Raw genomic sequence first — 21,604 nt, forward strand, 5'->3', positions numbered from 1 at the left:
CTTCCTTCAGGGGTTGGAGACTTCGGGGCCAAGATGGCGACCGGAACGGGCAGTAAGTAATTGCGCTGCTCTTGTGTGGAAGGTGTTTGTAGAGCCAAGGCCAGGCAACAGATTTCTGTCACGCTCTTAGAGAGTAGGAGCAATGATTTGCCTGAGGGCCCAGGGCCGTCAAAGACCTGCCCTCGACCGGCGTTGTGAAGGCCAATGGTTGGGGGCCTAGAAGCGTAGAGTCTTGTGTTTCAGTAAGGCCGCGGAGTTTTGAGAGAAGCACCTCAGGGAGTTCTTGTATGTTTGGGCGCTCCGCGGAGTGAGAGGAAAAAAGGTTCCTCAGAGGCTCGGGCGTGTGGGCAGACATGTTGTCCACACAACAGCTATATGGAATGGCCGGCGTCTCAAAGAGTCGTTTTCTGACGAACGTTTGTGAGGCCTGTACTCACAGAGAAATGGGGTATCTTAACCGTGAGCTTTTTCTGCCACTGGGGGGAAATTGCACTTCGTGCATCTCAGCCATTTCCCCCTGTTTCACGGAGTGAAAAGGTTTTTTAGGCGCAGCAGCTAAAGGGTAGTGGGTGTTCCTGAGAGAAGTAAACAAGTTTATGCTAAGAAGGAGGTGGGGCAGTGCAGGGTGGGGTGTGGGGGTTGGCCGCTCGGAATCCTGGGAAATAGCCCTTGCGTCCAAATTGGAATAAAGCATTCTTGTTTGGCTACGTCGCGGGGCATGCGGAGTCTTGGTTCCCCCCATCCGGGATCCAACCCGTGTCTCCTGCAGTGGAAGTACAGAGTCTTAACCACTGGACCGCCAGGGAAGTCCCTGGAGTAAAGCATTCTTAAAACTGGGTCTCTGGGGAGAACTGCGATAAATTAATGACTCTTTTTTTAAAAAAAAAAACAGAGTAACCATGGCATTTGAAGAAAAAATGTTTTGCCATATACTCAGTGCAGTTCTCATGCAATGAATAGGCATCACCGTAGTGGTGGTGTTTACTAGAGAGGTGAAAATCAAGATTTGGTGATAGTGGCTCACTTTGTCCTTACAGGTTGGGATGTTCTGTGTTAGGCTTTTAGTCCTCCCTTTGGGGCTTAGAATTAGTGTCTCAGTGGTTGTCTCCAAGTCTTCTCTCCTTTCAGAACATAAGCTGCTGAGTACTGGCCCTACAGAACCATGGTCCATCCGAGAGAAGCTGTGTTTAGCGTCTTCCGTTATGAGGAGTGGAGATCAAAATTGGTAAGGTATCTGCTTTCTTGGGGATTAGAAACTGTCGGGTATTTTTTTTTATACCGGTGGATTCCATAAGTTAACCTTTAAGCAGCATTTGTTTTTTAACAGCTTTATTGAGATATAGTTCACTTACCATAAAATTAACCAAGTATATTCACAGAATTTAGTATATTTGGAATTGTAAGACCGTCACTAGAGTCTAATTTTAGAACATTTTAAATAACCCTGAAAGAAGCCTCTTATCCCTTAGCAGTTATTCTACAGTCTCCTCTTTACCTCTCTAACATCTCCCCTCCCCCTTCCCCACCAACCACTCATCTACTTTGTCTCTCTATAGATAACTTATTTTGGACATTTCATGTAGATAGAATCATATAGTTTGTGATTGTCTGTGACTGGCTTCTTTCACTTAGCATAGTGCTTTCAAGGTTCATTCATGTTGGAGTATGTATCAGTACTTTATTCCTTTTTTTTTTTTTTTAATATTATTTGGTTGCATTAGGTCTTAGTTGCAGCATACGGGATCTTTCGTTGTGGCGCGCGGGTTTAGTTGTCCCGCAGCACATGGGATCTTAGTTCCCTTGCAGCACATGGGATCTTAGTTCCCTGACCAGGGATCAAACCCTTGTCCCCTGCATTGGAAGGCAGATTCTTAGCCACTGGACCACCAGAGAAGTCCCCTTTATTCCTTGTTTTGATTAAATAATAGTCCCTTGTGTGGGTATGCCACATTTTGTTTACCATTTGTCAGTTGATGAACATTTGGGTTGTTTCCATTTTTCTGACTGTTATAATTAATGCTGCTATGAACATTTGTGTACAAGATTTTGTGCAGATATGTTTCCAGTTGTCTTGAAAGAGTGGAATTGCTAGATCATATTGTAATTCTCTATTCAACTTTTTGAGGAACTGCCAAACTAAGAAGTGGCCCCACTGTTTGACATTCCCACCAGCAATAAATGAGGGCCCCAATTTCTCTGCATGCTTGACAACATTTATTGTTTTCTTTTTTCGTTATAGCTGTACTAATGAGTATGAAATGGTATCTCATTGTGGTTTTGATTTGCATTTCCCTGATGACCAGTAGTGTTGTTGAGCATGTTTTCAGGTTCTTATTGGCCATTTGTATGTCTTTTTTGTAAAAATGTCTGCTCAGATCCCTTGGATTATTTTTCATTATTGAGTTTTAAGATTCTTTATGTATTCTGGACACAAATCCCTTGTTAGATAGATGATTTGCAAATATTTCTCCTGTTTTGTGTGGTGCCTTTCTTTGGTATTGTTGATATCTGTTGGTATTGCCTACAGCACGAAAGTTGTTAGTTTTGATATGAGTTTATTTTTTCTTCTGTTGCTTGTGCTTTTGGTCGTAGCTAAGAAACTGTTTACGTCTATATTTTCTTCTAACAACTTTCAACTCTCCACATTTAGGTCTTTGATCCATTTTGAGTTAATTTTTGTGTAGGTTGTAAAGCAGGAGTCTCTTTTGCATGTAGGTATGCAACTGTCCCAGGACTCAGTATTTGTTGAAAACATTATTCTTTCCCTATTGAATTGTCTTAGCACTCAGTATTTCTTTTAAGTACCAGAAAATAGGACTGTGTGTGGTTTCCAATCTTTTTTGCTACCAGGACATACGCTTTCATTTTTAACATTAGTCCTTTTTTTCCCCCCTCTTTTTTCCCTCAGGATCTAAGGACACCTTTTAATTGTCTTAAGTGTTCAGATTACTTAATATACAAATTTGCATTTGTATGGTATATCTCTACTACTTTAACCATTCAAATGAGTTTACCAAAGCACCATTGCTGGTCACACTTAACACTTAAACAATTTTATGTTTTTTGTTTGTTTGTTTTTTCGGTATGCGGGCCTCTCACTGTTGTGGCCTCTCCCGTTGCGGAGTACAGGGTCCGGACGCGCAGGCTCAGCGGCCATGGCTCATGGGTCGAGCCGCTCCACGGCATGTGGGATCTTCCCGGACCGGCATGTGGGATCTTCCCGGACCGGGGCACGAACCCGTGTCCCCTGCATCGGCAGGCGGACTCTCAACCATTGCGCCGCCAGGGAAGCCCCTTTATGTATTTTTCAAATAAGTTTTCAAAGATGAAACCAGGATCTTCCAGGTAGCAACTGTTCTCGAGCTGGTAAATCCTGCGACAAAACGAAGCACACTAATTTGGTAAATCTCAGATTGAACTTAAATATAACTCAAATATAAACTGAACTCATTTAAACGAAATACCAAGTAAACTGAATTGAAGTAGAATCTAATCTGTATATTTTCTTATATTTTTATATAAAAAATAGTAGAACACTTAAGTAAAACTTTAAAATTTTAAATTGTATTTATATTTTGCGGAGGTACTTAAGTCATAAGGTTCAAAATTCAAAATGGTTGGGACTTCCCTGGTGGCTCACTGGTTAAGAATCCACCTGCCAATGCAGGGGACACGGGTTTGAGCCCTGGTCCGGGAAGATCCCACATGGTGCGGAGCAACTAAGCCTGTGCACCACAACTACTGAGCCTGTGCTCTAGAGCCCATGAGCCACAACTACTGAGACCGTGTGCCACAACTACTGAAAACCGCGCACCTAGAGCCCATGCTCCGCAACAAGAGAAGCCACTGCAGTGAGAAGCCTGTGCACTGCAACGAAGAGTAGCCCTGACTCGCCGCAGCTAGAGAAAGCCCGCGTGCAGCAATGAAGACCCAAAGAAGCCAAAAATAAGTGAAGAAATAAATAAAAATTAAAATGGTACACAGTGTTTTCCTCCCATCACTGTATCTTATCTCCCAGGGTTAGCAGTTTCTTGTGTGTTTCTCTGCCATTAAATTTGTATACATGAACAAATAAATATTTTCTTTTCCCCTCTCTTTTTTAAACACAACTGGTTATATATTATGCAGTGTTCTTTACCTTGTCACTCCTACTTTTTCTTTAACTTAGTACTGTATCTTATAGACCCTTGTATATCTTCATATGAAGATCTAGCTCATTTTTTTTAACAGCTGCATGATATTTTATGCAGTACCATAATTTATTTAACTAGAACTCTGTTGATGGACATTTGCTCATATAAATATAGCCTTGAGTAGTTATGTATGAATTGTATCTAAGATAAACTGAAAGTAGAATTATTGAGTCTAAGAATATATATGTTTATAAAATTTGGTAAGTATTTCAAATTGCCCTACTCAGAGATTTGTTTCAATTTATACTCCCATTGGTAATATGTCATAGTACCTGTTTTTCTATGGCCTGGTTCATAGAATGTGGTGTTATGTATTTTTGATCTTTGACAGTATAAGATCAAACTTTGAAATAGTTCTCATATCTTTCATTTGCATCTATCCTATGATGAGTGAAGTTAAATATCTTCTTGTGTTGAAGAGCCACTTTTATTTCCTTTTCTGTAAACTGCATTTTCCTGTTTTTCTATTTGACTATTAGTCTTTCTCTTTGACTGGGGGTGGGGGGGGGCTCCTTATATATTAGGGAGATTAGCCATTTGCCTATTTTGAGGTGCATTTTTTTAAACCACTTTGCTATTTGGCTTTGCTTAATGTAATATTTTTACATGAAGAGTTTTAAAATGTAGTCTATTAATAATTTTCTCTTATAGCTCCTGGATTTTGTGACATAATTAGAAAGTTCTTCCCTAGTCTGAGGTTATAAAATCTCCTTTGATTTCTTCTAGTACTTTTATGGTTATATTTTTTAAAATATATAAATCTTTGATCGATTTGGGGGCTTTTCTTAGTATAAAGAAAGGTGTAATTTACGGATCAAACTTTATTTTTTGCTGATAGCTATCCACATAACAATGTTAAAGTAAATTTTTTTTTTTTTTTTGCGGTACGTGGGCCTCTCACTGTTGCGGCCTCTCCCGTTGCGGAGCACAGGCTCCGGATGCTCAGGCTCAGCGGCCATGGCTCACGGGCCCAGCCGCTCTGCGGCATGTGGGATCTTCCCGGACCGGGGCACGAACCCGTGTCCCCTGCATCGGCAGGCGGACTCTCAACCACTGCGCCACCAGGGATAAAGTAAATTTTTTATAAAAGAAAAAACTCTGAAACCATTATCCCAACACAAAATTCAAAACTTTTTTGTTTTTAAAGTTGTGAAATACTTCAGCCACATTGAAAAGTAGGGAGAGTAATAGAGTGCCCATGTATCTGGTACCTGCATTTAAGAAATCTTAATATTTTGTCATGTTTCCTTCAGATCTTTTTAAAGAAATAGACACAGTTGAAGCCCCTTCACGCTCTTGCATCAAACCATTTCAGTCTATTTTCATTTTTGCCTGTTTCTTCCTTTGTCTTTATACCTGTAACTTTTTAAAAAGTCATATGAGTGCATCATAGCAGAAAATTGTGTCACCTTTTTTCAGTTAATATTATGTTATAAATACATTCTGTATCACCATATATTTTATATTTCATAGTTATTTTTATGGGTTGTTTAATATTTTCTAGAGATGAAGTGCCATAAGTTAAACATCCTCTTGCAGGCATTTAGGAAAAACCTAACTGTTCATCAGTCTGGTCAAGTCTACATGGTGCTTTCTTCCTGGTGCTTGCTTCTTTTGTTATTTTCTTATATTCCTAAGAGTTGTATTAATAGATCAAAAGATAACTTTTGGGGGCTGGAATATTTTATAGATTGCTTCCCAAATGACAGATGTTTTCTGAAAGAACCAAGATCAACATAAAAATATTTTCCCAAATGAACAGAAATGGTACTTTACTAGGTCCTAATAGCTTCACTTCACTCAGGAAATACATCATGTAGGAAAACTGTTTAGCAATGACGCTTTCCCTCTAAAATGACTTTTCAGTAGCTGTGTCATTTTCCATAGTCACATATTGCAGAATATTTCCCAGTGACAGTTTTTTACTCCAAAGTTTGTACTCTAAACCTTGAACTCTCAGTATACCTTCTCTCTTTTTTTTTCAATTTGGTATGTGATAAGGCTTTTCTAATTTTGTAGGGTATCAGTTAGCAGAGCAATCAAGCCCTTTGCAGAACCTGGCCGCCCTCCAGACTGGTTCTCTCAAAAAGTAAGTTCCCAAGTAAACGTTCTTTTAGAGCACTTTTTGAGGTGTGAAGTGGGTTCCCTTCCAGGTCCTGCCTTTTTTGTTTTTGGTCTTTAAGTATCTTATTTATTTGTTCTTACGTTTATTTCTTTTTTAAATTTTATTGAAGTATAGTTGACTTACAATGTTGTGTTAATTTCTGCTGTACAGCAAAGTGATTCAGTTATACATACATATATTCTTTTTCATATTCTTTTCCATTATGGTTTATCACAGGAACCATAAACCATTATGGTTTATCACAGGATAAACCAAAGTGATTCAGTTATACATGCATATATTCTTTTTCATATTCTTTTCCATTATGGTTTATCACAGGATATTGAATATTGTTCCCTGTGCTATACAAAAGCACCTTGTTGTTTATCCATCCTGTATATAATAGTTTGCATCTGCTAATCCCAAACTCCCCATCCTTTCCTCCCCCACACCCCCTTCTCCTTGGTAACCACAAGTCTGTTCTCTATGTCTGTGAATATCTTCTTTATTCATTCACTTGTCGATGGATATTTAGGTTGTTTCCATGTCTTAGCTTGGCTATTGTAAATAGTGCTGCTATGAACATAGGGTTGCATGTATCTTTTCAAATTATAGTTTTGTCTGGATATATGCTCTGGAGTGGGATTGCTGGATCATATAGTAGTTTTATTTTTTGTTTTTTGAGGAATCTCTGTGCTGTTTTCTTCAGTGGCCGCACCAATTTACATTCCCACCAACAGTGTTAGAGGGTTCTCTTTTTCTCCACACCCTCTCCAACATTTATTATTTGTAGACTTTTTAATGATGGCCATTCTGACCGGTGTGACCAGGTCCTACCATTTTAATCACAAGGCTTTTGTACCATGAAGAATAGTTTGAGAATACTTTTCCTTTTTCTCAATATTTGCAGGTCCATCCATGTATGCCCACACTATTACAAACTATTCTTGTCAGTGTAGCATAACAGTTAAAAGACCAGTCTTGTACATTAGATGGATCTGGGTTTAATATGACTCCACTTGAAAACTTTGAACCATGAGCCTCAGTTTTCTGATTTGTAAAATAGGGATAAAAGTTGATTCAGGATTGTTGAAAGTATTTAGTTGAGGTAATACCTAGAAAGCCTTTAGCACAGTGCCTTGCATACGGTAACTACTCAGTAGATATTAAGTATAAATATTGGCTCTTAGCTTGTCTTTCCTCAAATAGACAAACTCCCGGCCAGAAGACTCCCTTTTCTGTGTTATGGTATTGATTATTTTGAACTAATTTGATTGCAAAGTAATTTGTCCTCCTAGAAGCTACTCCTACCTTAAATATAGCTCCCCTGTCTAAACCTTAGTCTAATATGTTGAAACTTTGAAAGGTCATTTCTTTTTAGGCTTACTCATCATATTTTCACTTTTTTCCATAGCATTGTGCTTCCCAGTACTCAGAGCTCCTAGAGACCACTGAGACCCCAAAGTGAGTACAAAGCCAGGCACTTGAGCCAAATCTCTTTAGTGGAGAATATTTACTGTGGAAGTCTGGTTTTTTTATGTTTATATCATGGTGTGATAAAAGTTAGAAATTATCTCTGGTTAGATGTTGGAGAAGGCTCAAAGAAAGCAAGTGGGAGTAGGAAAAAATGTTCTCTTATTCAAATGTGGTTTTTTTGTTTTGTTTTGTTTTTGTTTTTTAAATTTTTCCATAGACGGAAACGGGGTGAAAAGGGAGAAGTGGTAGAAACCGTTGAAGATGTCATTGTTCGGAAACTGACTGCTGAGCGAGTTGAGGAACTAAAGAAAGTGATAAAGGAAACCCAGGAAAAATATAGGTACTTATCAGAGAATGCAAAATGGTTGGGAGAGACAAATCGGCCTGGCTTATACCAGTCAGAATTTTTTAAATAGATTAAAAAACCCAGTCTACCTACCTCTCATCCTACAGACGGCTGAAAAGAGATGCAGAACTAATTCAAGCTGGGCACATGGACAGCAGACTGGATGAGCTTTGCAATGACATTGCGATGTGGGTTATATTATACTGTTCTTCCATCTGTACTCCTCTTTCTCTTTTTATCCTCTTTACTTCTTAAGTAATCTGGCTTATTTCCTACGTCTGCCATCCCTTTAGACTTGAGAGATTCTGGAAAGGGAAAGCTGCAGAGTGGCCTGGTGGCTGGGAGGGGGTAGTGAGTCCTAGAAGGTAATGTGATAGAATATTTCAGTGTGAGAACATAACTTAGTTCTAACTTAAAAGTGGCTCTAGTTTGCCTGGGTAAAGAACTTGGTAGTTAGGCAGTATACTCAAAATTCCCTATTTTGCTGATAAAGATTCATTTTTTAGGTTTTTCCTCTAGAAAGTGCTAGCCTGGCAAAAAAACTTCCCTGTGAGGGCACTGTGAAGGAGCTACAGCCGGCTAGGATCTAACCCTTATTTTCCTCTTTAGGAAAAAGAAATTGGAGGAAGAGGAGGCTGAAGTAAAGAGGAAGGCTACGGATGCGGCTTATCAGGGTAAGGTGAACCTAGTGACTGTTTAACAATTTGACTATACACTACTGCCTGACGATGACAGTTGAAGACTGTTTGTTAACACAGAATCTACTAATTCCAATTGCATGCTTTTCTCTGTCATCTTCTCTTTTACTAGAATAAAAACGTCCCTTTATGTCCAGGAAGAAACTCTTAGAAAGTGAGCTCTGATGAGATCTCACTAGACCTTGTGTTCTTTTAAGACACAAAAGCCTGATAATAACATATTGAACATAAACAAGGTTTTAGAAGTCAAAGCCTGTAAAAAGATTGAGAATAACTTAGTCATTGGATAAGGGGAGGAACTTCAGCATTTGTAATTCTAGGAATACATGCTTTGAGCCATTGAGGTCTTTCCCTCTTGTTAAAAGCAGAATCTTAGGTTGTTGAAGAGGATATTGAGGGATGTTTAAACTACTTTCCTACTCCAAGGACCTTTAGGGTACACAAGTTTGCTTAGGGTGAGAATTGCTCATAGGAAAAATTAGGCTAAAAACTTGTAAAGAAAGCTTTCTAATCCAGATTCTTAATGCTGCCTTAGTAATGTAACATCCCTATTTGTCCTTTACTATATAATAGCAGAGTCTAGCTTTATTTATTTAATCTTGAAGACAGAAATTGTTCTTTTGTATGTTCTAGCCCGTCAAGCAGTAAAAACACCCCCTCGGAGGTTACCTACTGTGATGGTTCGCTCTCCTATAGATTCTGCCTCCCCAGGAGGTGATTATCCACTTGCCGACTTGACTGCAACCACTATGGAAGAGGCCACCTCTGGGGTGAGTATATTTCCATCCACAGGAATTGATCAGCAAAGGGGCAGTAAGCCAGCAGAGAGCTGAGTGATGAGGAAACCACTTTTGGCTTAGAGGCAATTTCCTCTCTTGGTCTGAATTCTAAAGACATAATTTACCATGTTCTGTGCTCTAAGATAAGAATGGACCTAAAAACATTGAGGCTTTTGACATTTTTAGAGATAGGTAAAAGACTAACTTAAGGAATTACTTGTAAGTGTACTGGTCTTACGAAATTCCTGCTGAAATATAGGCTGATTTCTATGTAAATATAATATTGGTAGTGGGTAAGGAGTTTATAAAAGGCAAATTGGGTGGAATGATTGAGTCACTTTGGGTTTGAGTGAGTAGAAGAGAAAAAATTGTGGGGAAGAAAGGTGTGGTTGAGAGCAAGACGGGTAGAGGGTTTCTGGGCAGTTCCACTCAGGACTAATAAAGTAATAGGTAGACACACTAACCCATCCAGATGAGTAGGGAACCTTCCTGAGTTTGAGAAGTCAGATAAAGGTTCTCTGTTGTCTCTTAGGTAACCCCTGGGACTTTGCCGAGTACCCCAGTCACCTCGTTTCCTGGAATTCCTGACACCCTTCCTCCAGGCTCTGCACCCTTAGAAGCCCCCATGACCCCAGTAACAGATGATTCACCCCAGAAAAAGATGCTTGGACAGAAAGCAACTCCACCCCCCTCCCCTCTGCTGTCAGAGCTCTTGAAGAAGGGCAGCCTCCTGCCTACTAGCCCCAGACTGGTATGGAGACTTCTGTGGGTGTTTGAGAGCTGTGGTGATTAAGTAATTTGGAAGGGAGTGCCTGGGACCTAAAATATAACATGGAAAAAAAAGTTCAAAAGAGGAAGAGATCTCCTAGTTAAATGTTAATTTAAAAACACAACAAAACAAAATAGTTGATAGTATCCTTGGGTCCTGAGGTATCTGAAGCCATAATTATTTTGGTTCTCTTCTCCAGAGAACTCTTGTCAATAAGTTTTGAAAATCAGAGTTTCCCTTGGGTCTGAAATCATTTTCTTTGGATATTAACTTTTAGTTTCATGAAGTTTGGCCAACTGCTGGAGCTTTTTTGGGAAGTGGTAATAAAGGAAAGCTTGAGTGTAGCCTTCACCTCTATTCTTCCCTGGTAGGTCAATGAGAGTGAAATGGCTGTGGCTTCTGGCCACCTGAACAGTACAGGTGTCCTCCTGGAGGTAGGCGGGGTCCTTCCCATGATACATGGTGGGGAGATGCAGCAAACACCCAACACTGTTGCAGCCTCCCCAGCTGCCTCAGGTAAGTCACTACTTTTCCATTGTCGACTTTATTTTAGAGATGTTGAACATGGCATTGACTGCCCTTGGTTTCTAGCCTTTGTTATTAATCAACTGTGAATCCTAGATTTAAAGCCCAACCTTGGAGCTACTTTACCTGTTAAACCACGTGGTGCTCGAAATTGTAAATCCATGTCATCTTCAAAATACTGATTGTCCTGGATGACCACAGCGTAGATACTGAATGAGAGGAATAGTGAAGTTAATGGTGAAGGTGCAAAAATCACAAAAGGGTGCTAGGGATACCTGAGACTATAGTATAGGCAGATAAGATTTGGAACTAGAACACTAGACTTAAAGAGTCTCAGGCCTGCCACACACTGGTTTTGTGACCTTGGATAGGTAACTTAATTCTTAAGCCTCAGTTTCCTCTTAATTAATTGCAATATATATACTTCACAAGGATGTAGTGAGAATTAAATGAGGTAGAAAACGTAAAGCAAAAAAGAGTTTTAAAAATTGCCAAACATTTGATTTTAGTATTTGAGTGGTGTTAAATTTGGGTGGTTTATAGCATGCTTAACTTCAGCAGAAGGGACAGATTTATTCATACCTTTTTTTTTAAATTACCACTCATTTTTCATGTGAGTTACGTATTCTAGTGCTTTGAGTCATTCCTAACTTGGCAGAAGATCTTAAGTAAGGTTTGAAAAAATAAGGATATAGATAATGAGCTTATTTAACAGAGGAGTTACTTTCATCCTTTGAGACTAAAAATTTTCTTGGTTTGAGTCTTAAAGTGGCTATTGTTTGCTTCTTGCTCATGTGCTTTCTTCTTACCTCGTTTGTGTACCTCTTTGTCTGTTAGGTGCTCCCACTCTTTCCCGGCTTTTAGAAGCTGGTCCTACACAGTTCACCACACCTCTTGCTTCCTTCACTACTGTTGCCAGTGAACCTCCAGTTAAAATTGTGCCACCCCCTGTAGAGTCTGTGTCCCAAGCTACCATTGTCATGATGCCTGCGCTGCCAGCACCATCCTCTGCTCCGGCTGTCTCCACTCCTGAGAGTGTAGCTCCAGGTGCGTCCTTGACCCACGCCCTGAGCAGCAACTAGATCCAAAATTTCATTTTGAGCTTCAGTTAGAGAAAGGCGACCAAGAGCATCAGCTTCTGTTCTCTGTGGACATGTGCATCTTTATTCTTACAAAAACAAGGATGTGAGAAGAAGTGGGTGGGCATTTATGTGTTGGGGCAAAAGGGCTAAGTGTACATACATGAATGGGCTTGAGAATGTGTTTTCACCTTTCTAGATAAAATTGAGGAGAAGTAAACATGGGCAGATGTAAGATAACTTTTACTGAGCTTAAGTGTATGGGTGCTTGACATCTGTCCACAGCTTTGGTGTGATCTCCAGGTGGGCAGTTGGTACCAAATAAGCTTCTGAGATGGTTTTCTTTTCCTGTTATTCAGTGAGTCAGCCTGACACCTGTGTTCCCATGGAGGCTGTGGGGGATCCACATACTGTGACTGTCTCCATGGATAGCAGTGAAATCTCCATGATCATCAATTCTATCAAAGAAGAGTGTTTCCGGTCAGGGGTAGCAGAGGCCCCTGGAGGATCAAAGGCTCCTAGCATTGATGGGAAGGAAGATTTAGATCTGGCTGAGAAGATGGATATTGCTGTGTCTTACACAGGTGAAGAACTGGACTTTGAGACTGTTGGGGACATCATTGCCATCATTGAGGACAAGGTAACTATTCAGCAAAGCCCCAAAGAATGTCTCATGGGTCCTACATAGGCTTCTCTCCTCAACCTCTCCTTGCTTCTTGTAGTAAGAATTACATAAACAACTCTCCTGCTTCTTCCCATCTCTATCTCTGTAGTCCCAAAGCCCTTTGATGCTGACATACTAGTCATCTACGCAGCCTTTCCTATGTTACTGGTTTGCACCAGACAGGTACCTGTCCATTGGTTGCTTCTGCTACATGGAGAAGATGGAGAGAGAAGCTTCAGATTCAGGCCATCTCATTTGGTGCTAATGAATTGAGGGACTTGGGCTTCTTTTTGTAGCTTCAACAGTGTTTGTATTATGCGACAGGTAGATGATCATCCTGAAGTGCTGGATGTGGCAGCAGTGGAAGCAGCACTGTCATTCTGTGAAGAGAATGATGATCCCCAATCCCTGCCTGGCCCCTGGGAGCACCCTATGCAGCAGGAACGGGACAAGCCAGTACCTCTCCCTGCACCAGAGATGACGGTCAAGCAAGAGAGGCTGGACTTTGAAGAAACAGAAAGCAAAGGAATCCATGAACTGGTGGACATCAGGGAACCCAGTGTTGAGATCAAAATGGAACCTGCAGAACCAGAGCAAGGCATTTCAGGGGCTGAAATAGTATCTGGAGTTGTTCCAGCCACGAGTATGGAGCCACCAGAACTCAGGAGTCAGGACTTAGATGAGGAACCCAGAAGTACTGCAACTGGAGAAATTACTGAAGCAGATGCTTCCAGTAGGAGAGGCGATGAAACTCCAATTACAACAGTGAAGACAGAGGTATTTAACATCAGGGGCTTGGGGGATGGGGGCAGGGGGTGGAGGGTTATATCTTAGGTAAGAAGTGACATTTTAGGCCTTTGGTTTTCCTGTTGCATGCCTGAGTTCTGACATGTTGATGTGTCCAAAGCCCATAGGTATGATCAGTGCTATATATACTTAACCCTGTTCTATTAAGGTGACCATTAGAATCATATTACATGGGTAGGAGGACTTAGAATTTCTTGTATAGTCTCATTATCATTGAAGAATAATGTATAAGCTGTAGTGATTTACCAGGACTTAAGGTATTTGTTCTTTTTGGTCTTCAGGCATCCCCTGAAAGCATGTTGTCTCCATCACATGGCTCAAATCCCATTGAAGATCCTTTAGAGTCAGAGACTCAGCACAAGTTTGAAATGTCAGGTAAATAATAAAGCCAGGAAATATGTACTCTATAACTAACTTTAAATCATTTGCTTTGGCTTCTGAGGGATTTGTGGGTTGTGGGCAAGTAGAGGAGGTAGAATAGGTCAGCATGGAAAGGAGAGCTGCAGGGGACTATTGTCCATAGGAAGGGGAAGGCTAAGGTGGAAAAATCTTCAGGTAGTTTTTCTCTCCTCTGCAGACTCATTGAAAGAAGAATCAGGGACTATTTTTGGAAGCCAGATAAAGGTATTTCAGACTTTTCTTTATTCCTCTTGCTGTGTGACTAGATTTCCCTATAGCACTACCTTTTAATGAATTTCAGTAAACTCGCATCATTATTCTCTGAGATGAGACTGGTTAAGGAGTTGCATGGGGAAAAGCTGCAGTGGACAGTTAGGCATAGTGGGAGTACTATGGCAACAGGTGCTTCCTAATTGAAAGAGTTTGTGAATATCACACAGACCTTTCTTTGCATATAATGCACAAAGAAGCTTTGATACATCCAGAGTGATTTGGAGTGAGTAGGGATATCAGAGCCAGGGAGAGCATATAGAAATCAGATTATTAATTATACTATTCAGAGAAAGTCATCCAAAGTTTTCTTATTAGAATTACTAAAGCAGTAGTAACAAACAGACTTAATGCGATGTGAGCTTGCTCCATCAGATGAGACACAAAATAAAAACTATTTTTGATAACTTTGTACCCAGGGTCAGAGTTCCTCTCAAGAGCAAGGGGAAAGAAGGAACGCCTCTTAGCTTAGTCTTAAGTAAGTAGCTTTTTTTTTTCTTCCTTTTAAAAAGATCCTGGGTCTTATTCTTTGTCCAGGTTCTAAGTTACTTGATCAGTCAGTATCTTTAAGTAGATGGTAGTATAAGTGATAGAGGGCTCAGTCAGGAAACAGTGTGAGGTCATTTTCTAGAACTGATCTAACCCAAAAGACAGATCATGTTTAATGATGCTTTGCTGGATAGCTTTGCTCTCCTTTCCATTTATTGACTGGAGCACACTATGTCTAAGGATGCCCCAGGTGAGGATGAGGAGGAAGATGGAGTCAGTGAAGCGGCCAGCCTAGAGGAGCCTAAGGAAGAAGATCAAGGGGAAGGCTATTTGTCAGAAATGGATAATGAGCCCCCTGTGAGTGAGAGTGACGATGGCTTTAGCATACACAATGCTACGCTGCAGTCCCACACACTGGCAGACTCCATCCCCAGCAGCCCTGCTTCTTCGCAATTGTGAGTATCTGCAATTCTTTCTTTGAGGTCAAGGCAGTGAAGGTGAGAAGTAGGAGAGGATCTTTTCTTTAGTCTTACTTTTTCATGTTCTGTTTCTTGGCTTGGAACAAACATCTGACAAGAAGTAATTAAGACACATTTTTTTGGACTTATGCCAAGTGGGACTCCCATATTTCTTTTATTTCAGCTCTGTCTGTAGTGAGGATCAGGAAGCTATTCAGGCACAGAAAATCTGGAAGAAAGCCATCATGCTTGTATGGAGAGCCGCAGCTAATCATAGGTGAGTGGGCTTTACCAAGTAGTAGGAACATTTTCTCCTGCTCCTCTTCATTGTTGATAATTAGAAAAAAGTCTGAGTATGCTTATACAGGACTGATGGCATTGGCTCTTAAACCTTCAGCCGCTTAGATCAAGTTCCCTCACCTGTGCTTCTTGGAGGATAAGTCAGTAATTGCACCATATTCTTTTTGGACAGGTATGCTAATGTCTTCCTGCAGCCTGTTACAGATGACATAGCACCTGGCTACCACAGCATTGTACAGAGGTAAGCCATGATCCATTCAGCACGCTGACTAGGCCTGAATTGTAAGTTGTCCAGTCTTAGTGGACTTTTTTTTTTTTTTTTGCGGTACGCGGGCCTCTCACCGCCCTGGCCTCTCCCGCCGCGGAGCACAGGCTCCGGATGTGCAGGCCCAGTGGCCATGGCCCACGGGCCCAGCCGCTCTGCGGCATGTGGGATCCTCCCGGACCGGGGCATGAACCCGTGTCCCCCATATCGGCAGGCGGACTCCCAACCACTGTGCCACCAGGGAAGCCCCTTAGTGGACTTTTGGTTTAGACAAAGTTTAAAGCAGATGTTTTTGATGTAAGTATGACCAAGTGCTAAACTAATTTTTTCACTGACTGGATCACTGAGTCTAAAAGAATTAACCCCCTTTATTACCTTTCTCAGTACTTATTATATAGGCTGAATTTGGTTTTGGGGTTAAGTACTTGTTTTAGGGCTTGGTGTTTGAGTCCTGGTAGCTGGGACTAATGGTATATATGAGGAAATGCATACGGTAATAGTATATTCAGAGATCAGTGGAGTCCTTTTCCCCTCTGTGCTCCCATTTCCTCCTGCTCTGTTTTTTAGGCCTATGGATTTGTCAACTATTAAGAAAAACATTGAAAATGGACTGATCCGCAGCACAGCTGAATTTCAGCGTGACATTATGCTGATGTTCCAGAATGCTGTGATGTATAATAGCTCAGACCACGATGTCTATCACATGGCAGTAGAAATGCAGCGAGATGTCTTGGAGCAGATCCAGGTACTTTGAGGATCCTGAGAATTTTAAAATACTCAAGAGAAGGATTTGTATTGATGTTAGGAAGGGGTGTTGTGGTTTTTGCTTGGAATAGCCATCAGGGACACAGGAAGATACAATTTTGTTCTTGCTGGATTCATGATGATTTTCTCATGCTGGTTTGGTAAAAGAGTTGTGAGAGAATATTCTGCCTTTCTTGGGCAAATATCTTGTTTCCTGAAGTTTTTTAATAAAATTTTTGTGAAATGGTGAATGTATATTTTTAAGTGATATGAATTATGTACATGGTAGACGATCCTTTTCATTGCAGGGAACCTACTTCTATCCTGTAGTTACATTACCAGGCACCCTTTGGGATATTGAACTTGGAGGGATGTTGTCTATCTCTGCAGTCTGCCAGTCTACTTAAATTGCTTACTGATTACTTAAATTGCTTTGGTTCATCTAGTTTTATTCTCTCTCATTCTTAGAGCATAGAGATTTGTTTTTTAGGATTTTTTTAAAAATTGAAATATAGTTAATTTACAGTGTTGTGTTCGTCTCAAGTGGACAGCAAAGTGATTCAGTTTTATATCTATGGGGTTGGCTAAAAAGTTAAGGTTTTTCAGATAACATTTTACAGAAAAAAATCCTAACGAACTTTTTGGCCACCCCAATTTTTTATGTATATTCTTTTCAGATTCTTTTCCATTATAGATTATTACAAGATACTGATTCCCTGTGCTATAGAGTAAGAGCAGAGAGATTTTGATGCTATATTATAACAACAACAAAAAATTAGAGCTATTTGGCATTTTCCGATTCCTTAGCATGCACAACTAGAACTAAAACCTAATGTGCTAAAACTCCTAATCATTCAAGACGTATTTGAATGTTGTTTGCAGAACAGTACTGTACTCCTATTTACAAAGCCTAAGGTGTCTTCATTCTTCCTTGATGGATCAGGTCTCTAGGGCCAACTCTGTTTCTTCTCCCTACAGCAATTCCTGGCCACACAGTTGATTATGCAGACATCTGAATCTGGGATCAGTGCTAAAAGTCTTCGAGGGAGAGATTCTACCCGCAAACAGGATTCTTCAGAGAAGGTGAGGAGACCAAGGAAGAGCCTGTGTGCCAGTGTTCCAGTGATAGAAGTTTGAAGCATCCAAGGAACCTTATGTTACTACTTGGTACTTCCAGGCTTCTACATTCCAATGGTATACAGACATAAAGATTTTAAAATGGTAGTTGTTTGCTCCCATCCAAACACTGAAGAAACCTGCTGTGACTGGAAGACCCAGTCACATGGGAGAAATTGTGAGCTGAGTGCATGAATTATTATCTCCTCTCGGAGAGTGCTCACAAGGTGGGAGAAATGACATAGCTTGCAGCATTTGGGGACCATCAGTTCCTATTCCAGAGGCATAATGGCCAGATTGCTTTTGGATCTCTTTCCTCTTATTCTTGAGTTTAAAAATTTTTGTCTTTGTGTGTGTGGTGCTTGTGTCTCTGTCCTGAGGTTTGGGGTGCTTGCAGCTGAGAGTTTCCGTGGAACCTGATCAGTGTTTGTTTGTCCTCTAACAGGACAGTGTCCCCATGGGCTCTCCTGCCTTCCTTCTCTCTCTCTTTGTAAGTATTGAATGGCTGCAAGGGGTGGTGTTGCCACAAAGTTTCTCAGCTCTTGCTGGGGGTGGGTGGCAGAGGGAAATCGAACATGCAGACTGTGGCAATGTCTTAAACTTCTGTTTATTCAAGTCATCGAATAAGAAACTCTCTCTTCTGCACTCCTGTCTTTCTGCATGTGTGTGTGTGTGGGCTGGGTAGGGACCATTTATGACTTCACTGAGCTGAAATGAGGTATTATTGGTAAGGATCTAGGATGCACCTTCTCCTCATTTCTTGACTGCACCTTTTAACAGTTCTTTTCTTACAAATAGAAGATTGCTCAGAGCAGCAACTGCTAGCTGGCTTTTAAAAAGTGTTCCTCATACCTACAGATACTCAGCACATGGGTTTTTTCTTTTCCTCTTATACTAAGTTGCAAGAGTGATGACTGATACACAAACATTCAGTAAAATTTAAGATAAAGATCTCAGTAACAGTGACCACTACATTAACAGTAGTGGCTGGTGGAATTAGAGATAAGCTTAGTAAAGCTAGCCTAAAGACTTCTAATCTTTTCCTCTGTGATTTGAACAATACTCTGACTCTCTGTTGTTCATTATGAGGCACTAAGTCATGATGTAATGGAAGGATATCAGCCTAGAAAACCACATGATCTTAAAACTCTGGATTATCTCTTGGAGCTTTGTTTTCCTCATCTGTGTGCTGGAGGTAATATAATGAGGTGCCTGTCCAGCGTACCTCACAGGGATGTTGTGAGGATAAAATGAGGATAAAATGGCTTGGAAAAAAAAAGGAAGTGTTATACAAATGCAAGGGTGGTATTTTTATACTTACTGTTTGTTGCCTCAAAGGCAACTTGTGTTCATGAGATCTAAGAATTTTAGAGTCCTTGCATGTTAGAAATGTAAAAATGGCCTGGCCCAGCAAAAGTGTTCACTAGCTCATCTTACCTACAGGCCTTAGTCCGTACCACAGTCCGTAATCTCCATTCTTTCCTACTGGCCTGCAACAGTGACTCTTGAATCCCCAAGCAATTGGCTGGTTGTTGCAAGGCTGGTTAATAGAATCTTTTATCTATTGAAGACAGCAAAGTATTGCACAAGAGGAAGGAGCTGGGCTGCAGGGAGAGAGCAGCAGATGGAAAGAAGCCTTCTGATTGTCCTGATCTCACGGAAAACAACTCAGGAGGTGCTAGGGAACTAGTGCCAGGGTCAGTCTGCAGGAAAGGCCTTTCTTATAGGGATCAACAGCTGGACAGGTATGTTAGCCAAGAATCTCACTATCCACTGCCCTTTCTGACTCTCCCACCCATCTTTTACTCTTCCTGTTCCTTTGCACATGATTTGGGGCCTGGGTGGGATGACTGATAGTCATTCTGTGGGACCCCAGGTGAACTCCAGTGACCTCTATGGTGGGCAGAAGCAAGGTACTCTGTCCTACATTTCCTCTCACACACTACTACCAGGTGCTTTTTAGCCCACTCTGTGGGAAGACAGATAAATGCCCCTCATTTCCTGGATTTTTCTGCTGATTCTCCCCCCACTTCCCCCCCAAAACCAAATCCCCAACATTCTTGTTGCACCTTTTCTCTTACCTCATAGCTAACTCACTCATGCTCCCTTTCTTTGTCTGCCTGTCATCTAGGATGGGGGAACCAGGGGGCGCCGCTGTGCCATTGAAGCAGATATGAAGATGAAAAAGTGAAGCCCCAGAGTATCTGCACTGAGCTGAACATGAAATAGAAGTAAAGATAGAGCTTGGGCTTGTGGAAGTTCCAGAAGTGGAAGTTACAGAAGAGGAGGTGTCTGGGCCACATGACATGAGCTGGAAAAATCTCTCTCAGAGAGCTGGAGTAGCACAATTGCCTGTTTTAGGGCAAAAATTGTGGGATGTGTTAATGTCCTGATGTGTTGCTAGCAGATTGTAGCTAGTTTGTACTGTCTTGTGAAGTGTACAGACTTAAAAAAAAAACAAAACCTGTGAAGTGTATGTGTACACAATAAACTCTGAAAGAAAAGAAAACTCTAGTCTTTGGTGTGTTCTTTGAGTGTGTGAATGTGTGTGTGAAACTTGTGATTTCTTCTGTATAGAAACTTTCGTCATTTGTGGGAACGAGATTGTTGGGGGGAAAGTGGTCTTATAATATGAACTGTTCTACTACAGGTCAGAGAAGGTAAGTAACCAAGATTGAGTTTATAATGTTTAAAAGTACTGCATTGTGCTGTAAGTACTGCCTTATTCAGCCTTTCTTCAATGTTTGGTAAAACTTAAGGTTTTCAGAGTTCTCTGTTTATGTCATTGCTTAAAGAAGATTAAAGCATGGATATAGGTAGCATCTTTATCCTCGGCATTTGTTTTACTTATACTGTCTTTGCACATGGTATTTCTTGAATAGCATATTATTATTCCTTTCTGTGTGTAGGGTTCTTGTGTATTTTAGAATTCATAACATTACTATTTGAAGGCTAAACTCCGTTATCAAGTTTATCACCTGAGTTTATTCCAACTTCCGTTACTAAATAAAAACTAAATCAGTGAAGTGAACTAGTGAGCTTTTTATTAAAAAGAGATGGAGATTAATAGGGTATTGTCTAGTATTTTGAGCCTTCTTGAGAAAGATATAGAACTTTATGATTGGAAGTCATGGACCTTTTTGGCTTAAGTAAAACTATAAAGCTTGCTAGGATCCTAAGGAAGTAGAAGATACCGTCTTTGTGAGTGATAGTTCAATCAATCCAGGAGTTAGAAAATTAAATACAATTACAGTACATTCCCAAAGCAGTCTGCAAACATGCATGTGATATAAGCAACGGAGCCCTAAAAGTTGGAGAAGTTTGTGGAGGAAGAGGTCCATTAAAGGACATAGATTTTGGGTTGGTAGAGAACGTGATTTACAAGCTTAGCAAGCTAAATTAAGGTATAGGCATCTGAGGTGGGGGAAATAAGGAGACTAATGTAATTAGGAATCATATTAAAGAATAGTGAATTACAGGTACCAGGCTAAGGGGACAAAATAGAGCTTGATTTATGGAGGGCTTTGAGTGACAGATTGAGAAATTTGAGGTGATAGCTATTGTAAAGCATTGAATAGGGAGACTATTCAGAGCAGGTTGGATTAAGAATAGAGAAACTGACCAGGAGGCTATCACATTTATTCAGATGTAAAGGATGGGCATTAAGAAAAATTATTGTGGAAGAAAATTGGCAAGTGGACTTGTTTACTGAATATAAGAGAAGAAAGAGTCAAAATAGGACTAAGAAAATAGTGTTGATGATCGGCATAAGGAATTTGGGGAAAAGCAAATCATTGGGAGATGTTCAGAAAGAAAAGTGATTTTAGTTTTATAAGTGTTGAGTTGAAGGAGATGGTAGGGCACCTAAGGGAGTTGACCTTTGGGTACATGGAGAAATGAGACCAGAATGCATATAAAAAGTAAAGGTGGAGAGATTTGGAAGCCACCTTAATAAAGATCAAAGTTGAAACCTCAAAGTAGATACATTTTTTTAAGGACATATTAAGGAAGCAGAGGCCCAAACAAGAACATAGAAGATGGATGTATTAAAGTAGTAAAAGGGAGAGGATGAAGGAATAAGAAAACCAGGAGTGCAGTGTACTGAAAGCAAGGAAAGATATTT

The 21,604-nt window shown here is 40.5% G+C and overlaps 1 protein-coding gene across 3 annotated transcripts; it reads left to right on the forward strand.

The window, feature by feature from the left end:
* The first annotated feature begins 23 nt into the window (after positions 1-23).
* On the forward strand, positions 24-20,041 carry BRD8 (bromodomain containing 8). 3 transcript variants are annotated; one of them, XM_082836041.1, is made up of 22 exons: positions 24-52; positions 1,129-1,225; positions 6,213-6,282; positions 7,712-7,761; positions 7,991-8,113; positions 8,227-8,307; positions 8,729-8,793; positions 9,451-9,587; positions 10,129-10,347; positions 10,737-10,881; positions 11,728-11,937; positions 12,329-12,609; positions 12,958-13,410; positions 13,722-13,815; positions 14,018-14,064; positions 14,839-15,053; positions 15,241-15,333; positions 15,529-15,597; positions 16,189-16,366; positions 17,344-17,448; positions 17,927-17,971; positions 19,613-20,041. In XM_082836041.1, exons 1-22 carry the CDS (start codon positions 34-36, stop codon positions 19,670-19,672), a joined length of 2,856 nt encoding a protein of 951 aa, XP_082692167.1. In that variant the 5' UTR covers positions 24-33; the 3' UTR covers positions 19,673-20,041. The 3 variants fall into 3 exon arrangements, with proteins under 3 accessions (XP_082692167.1, XP_082692168.1, XP_082692169.1); XM_082836042.1 differs by lacking the exon at positions 17,927-17,971; XM_082836043.1 differs by lacking the exon at positions 10,129-10,347.
* The last annotated feature ends 1,563 nt before the right edge of the window (positions 20,042-21,604 follow it).

The sequence above is a fragment of the Leucopleurus acutus genome (genome assembly GCF_964270905.1).
Source record: "Leucopleurus acutus genome assembly, chromosome: 3".
Taxonomy (NCBI): Eukaryota; Metazoa; Chordata; class Mammalia; order Artiodactyla; family Delphinidae; genus Leucopleurus; species Leucopleurus acutus.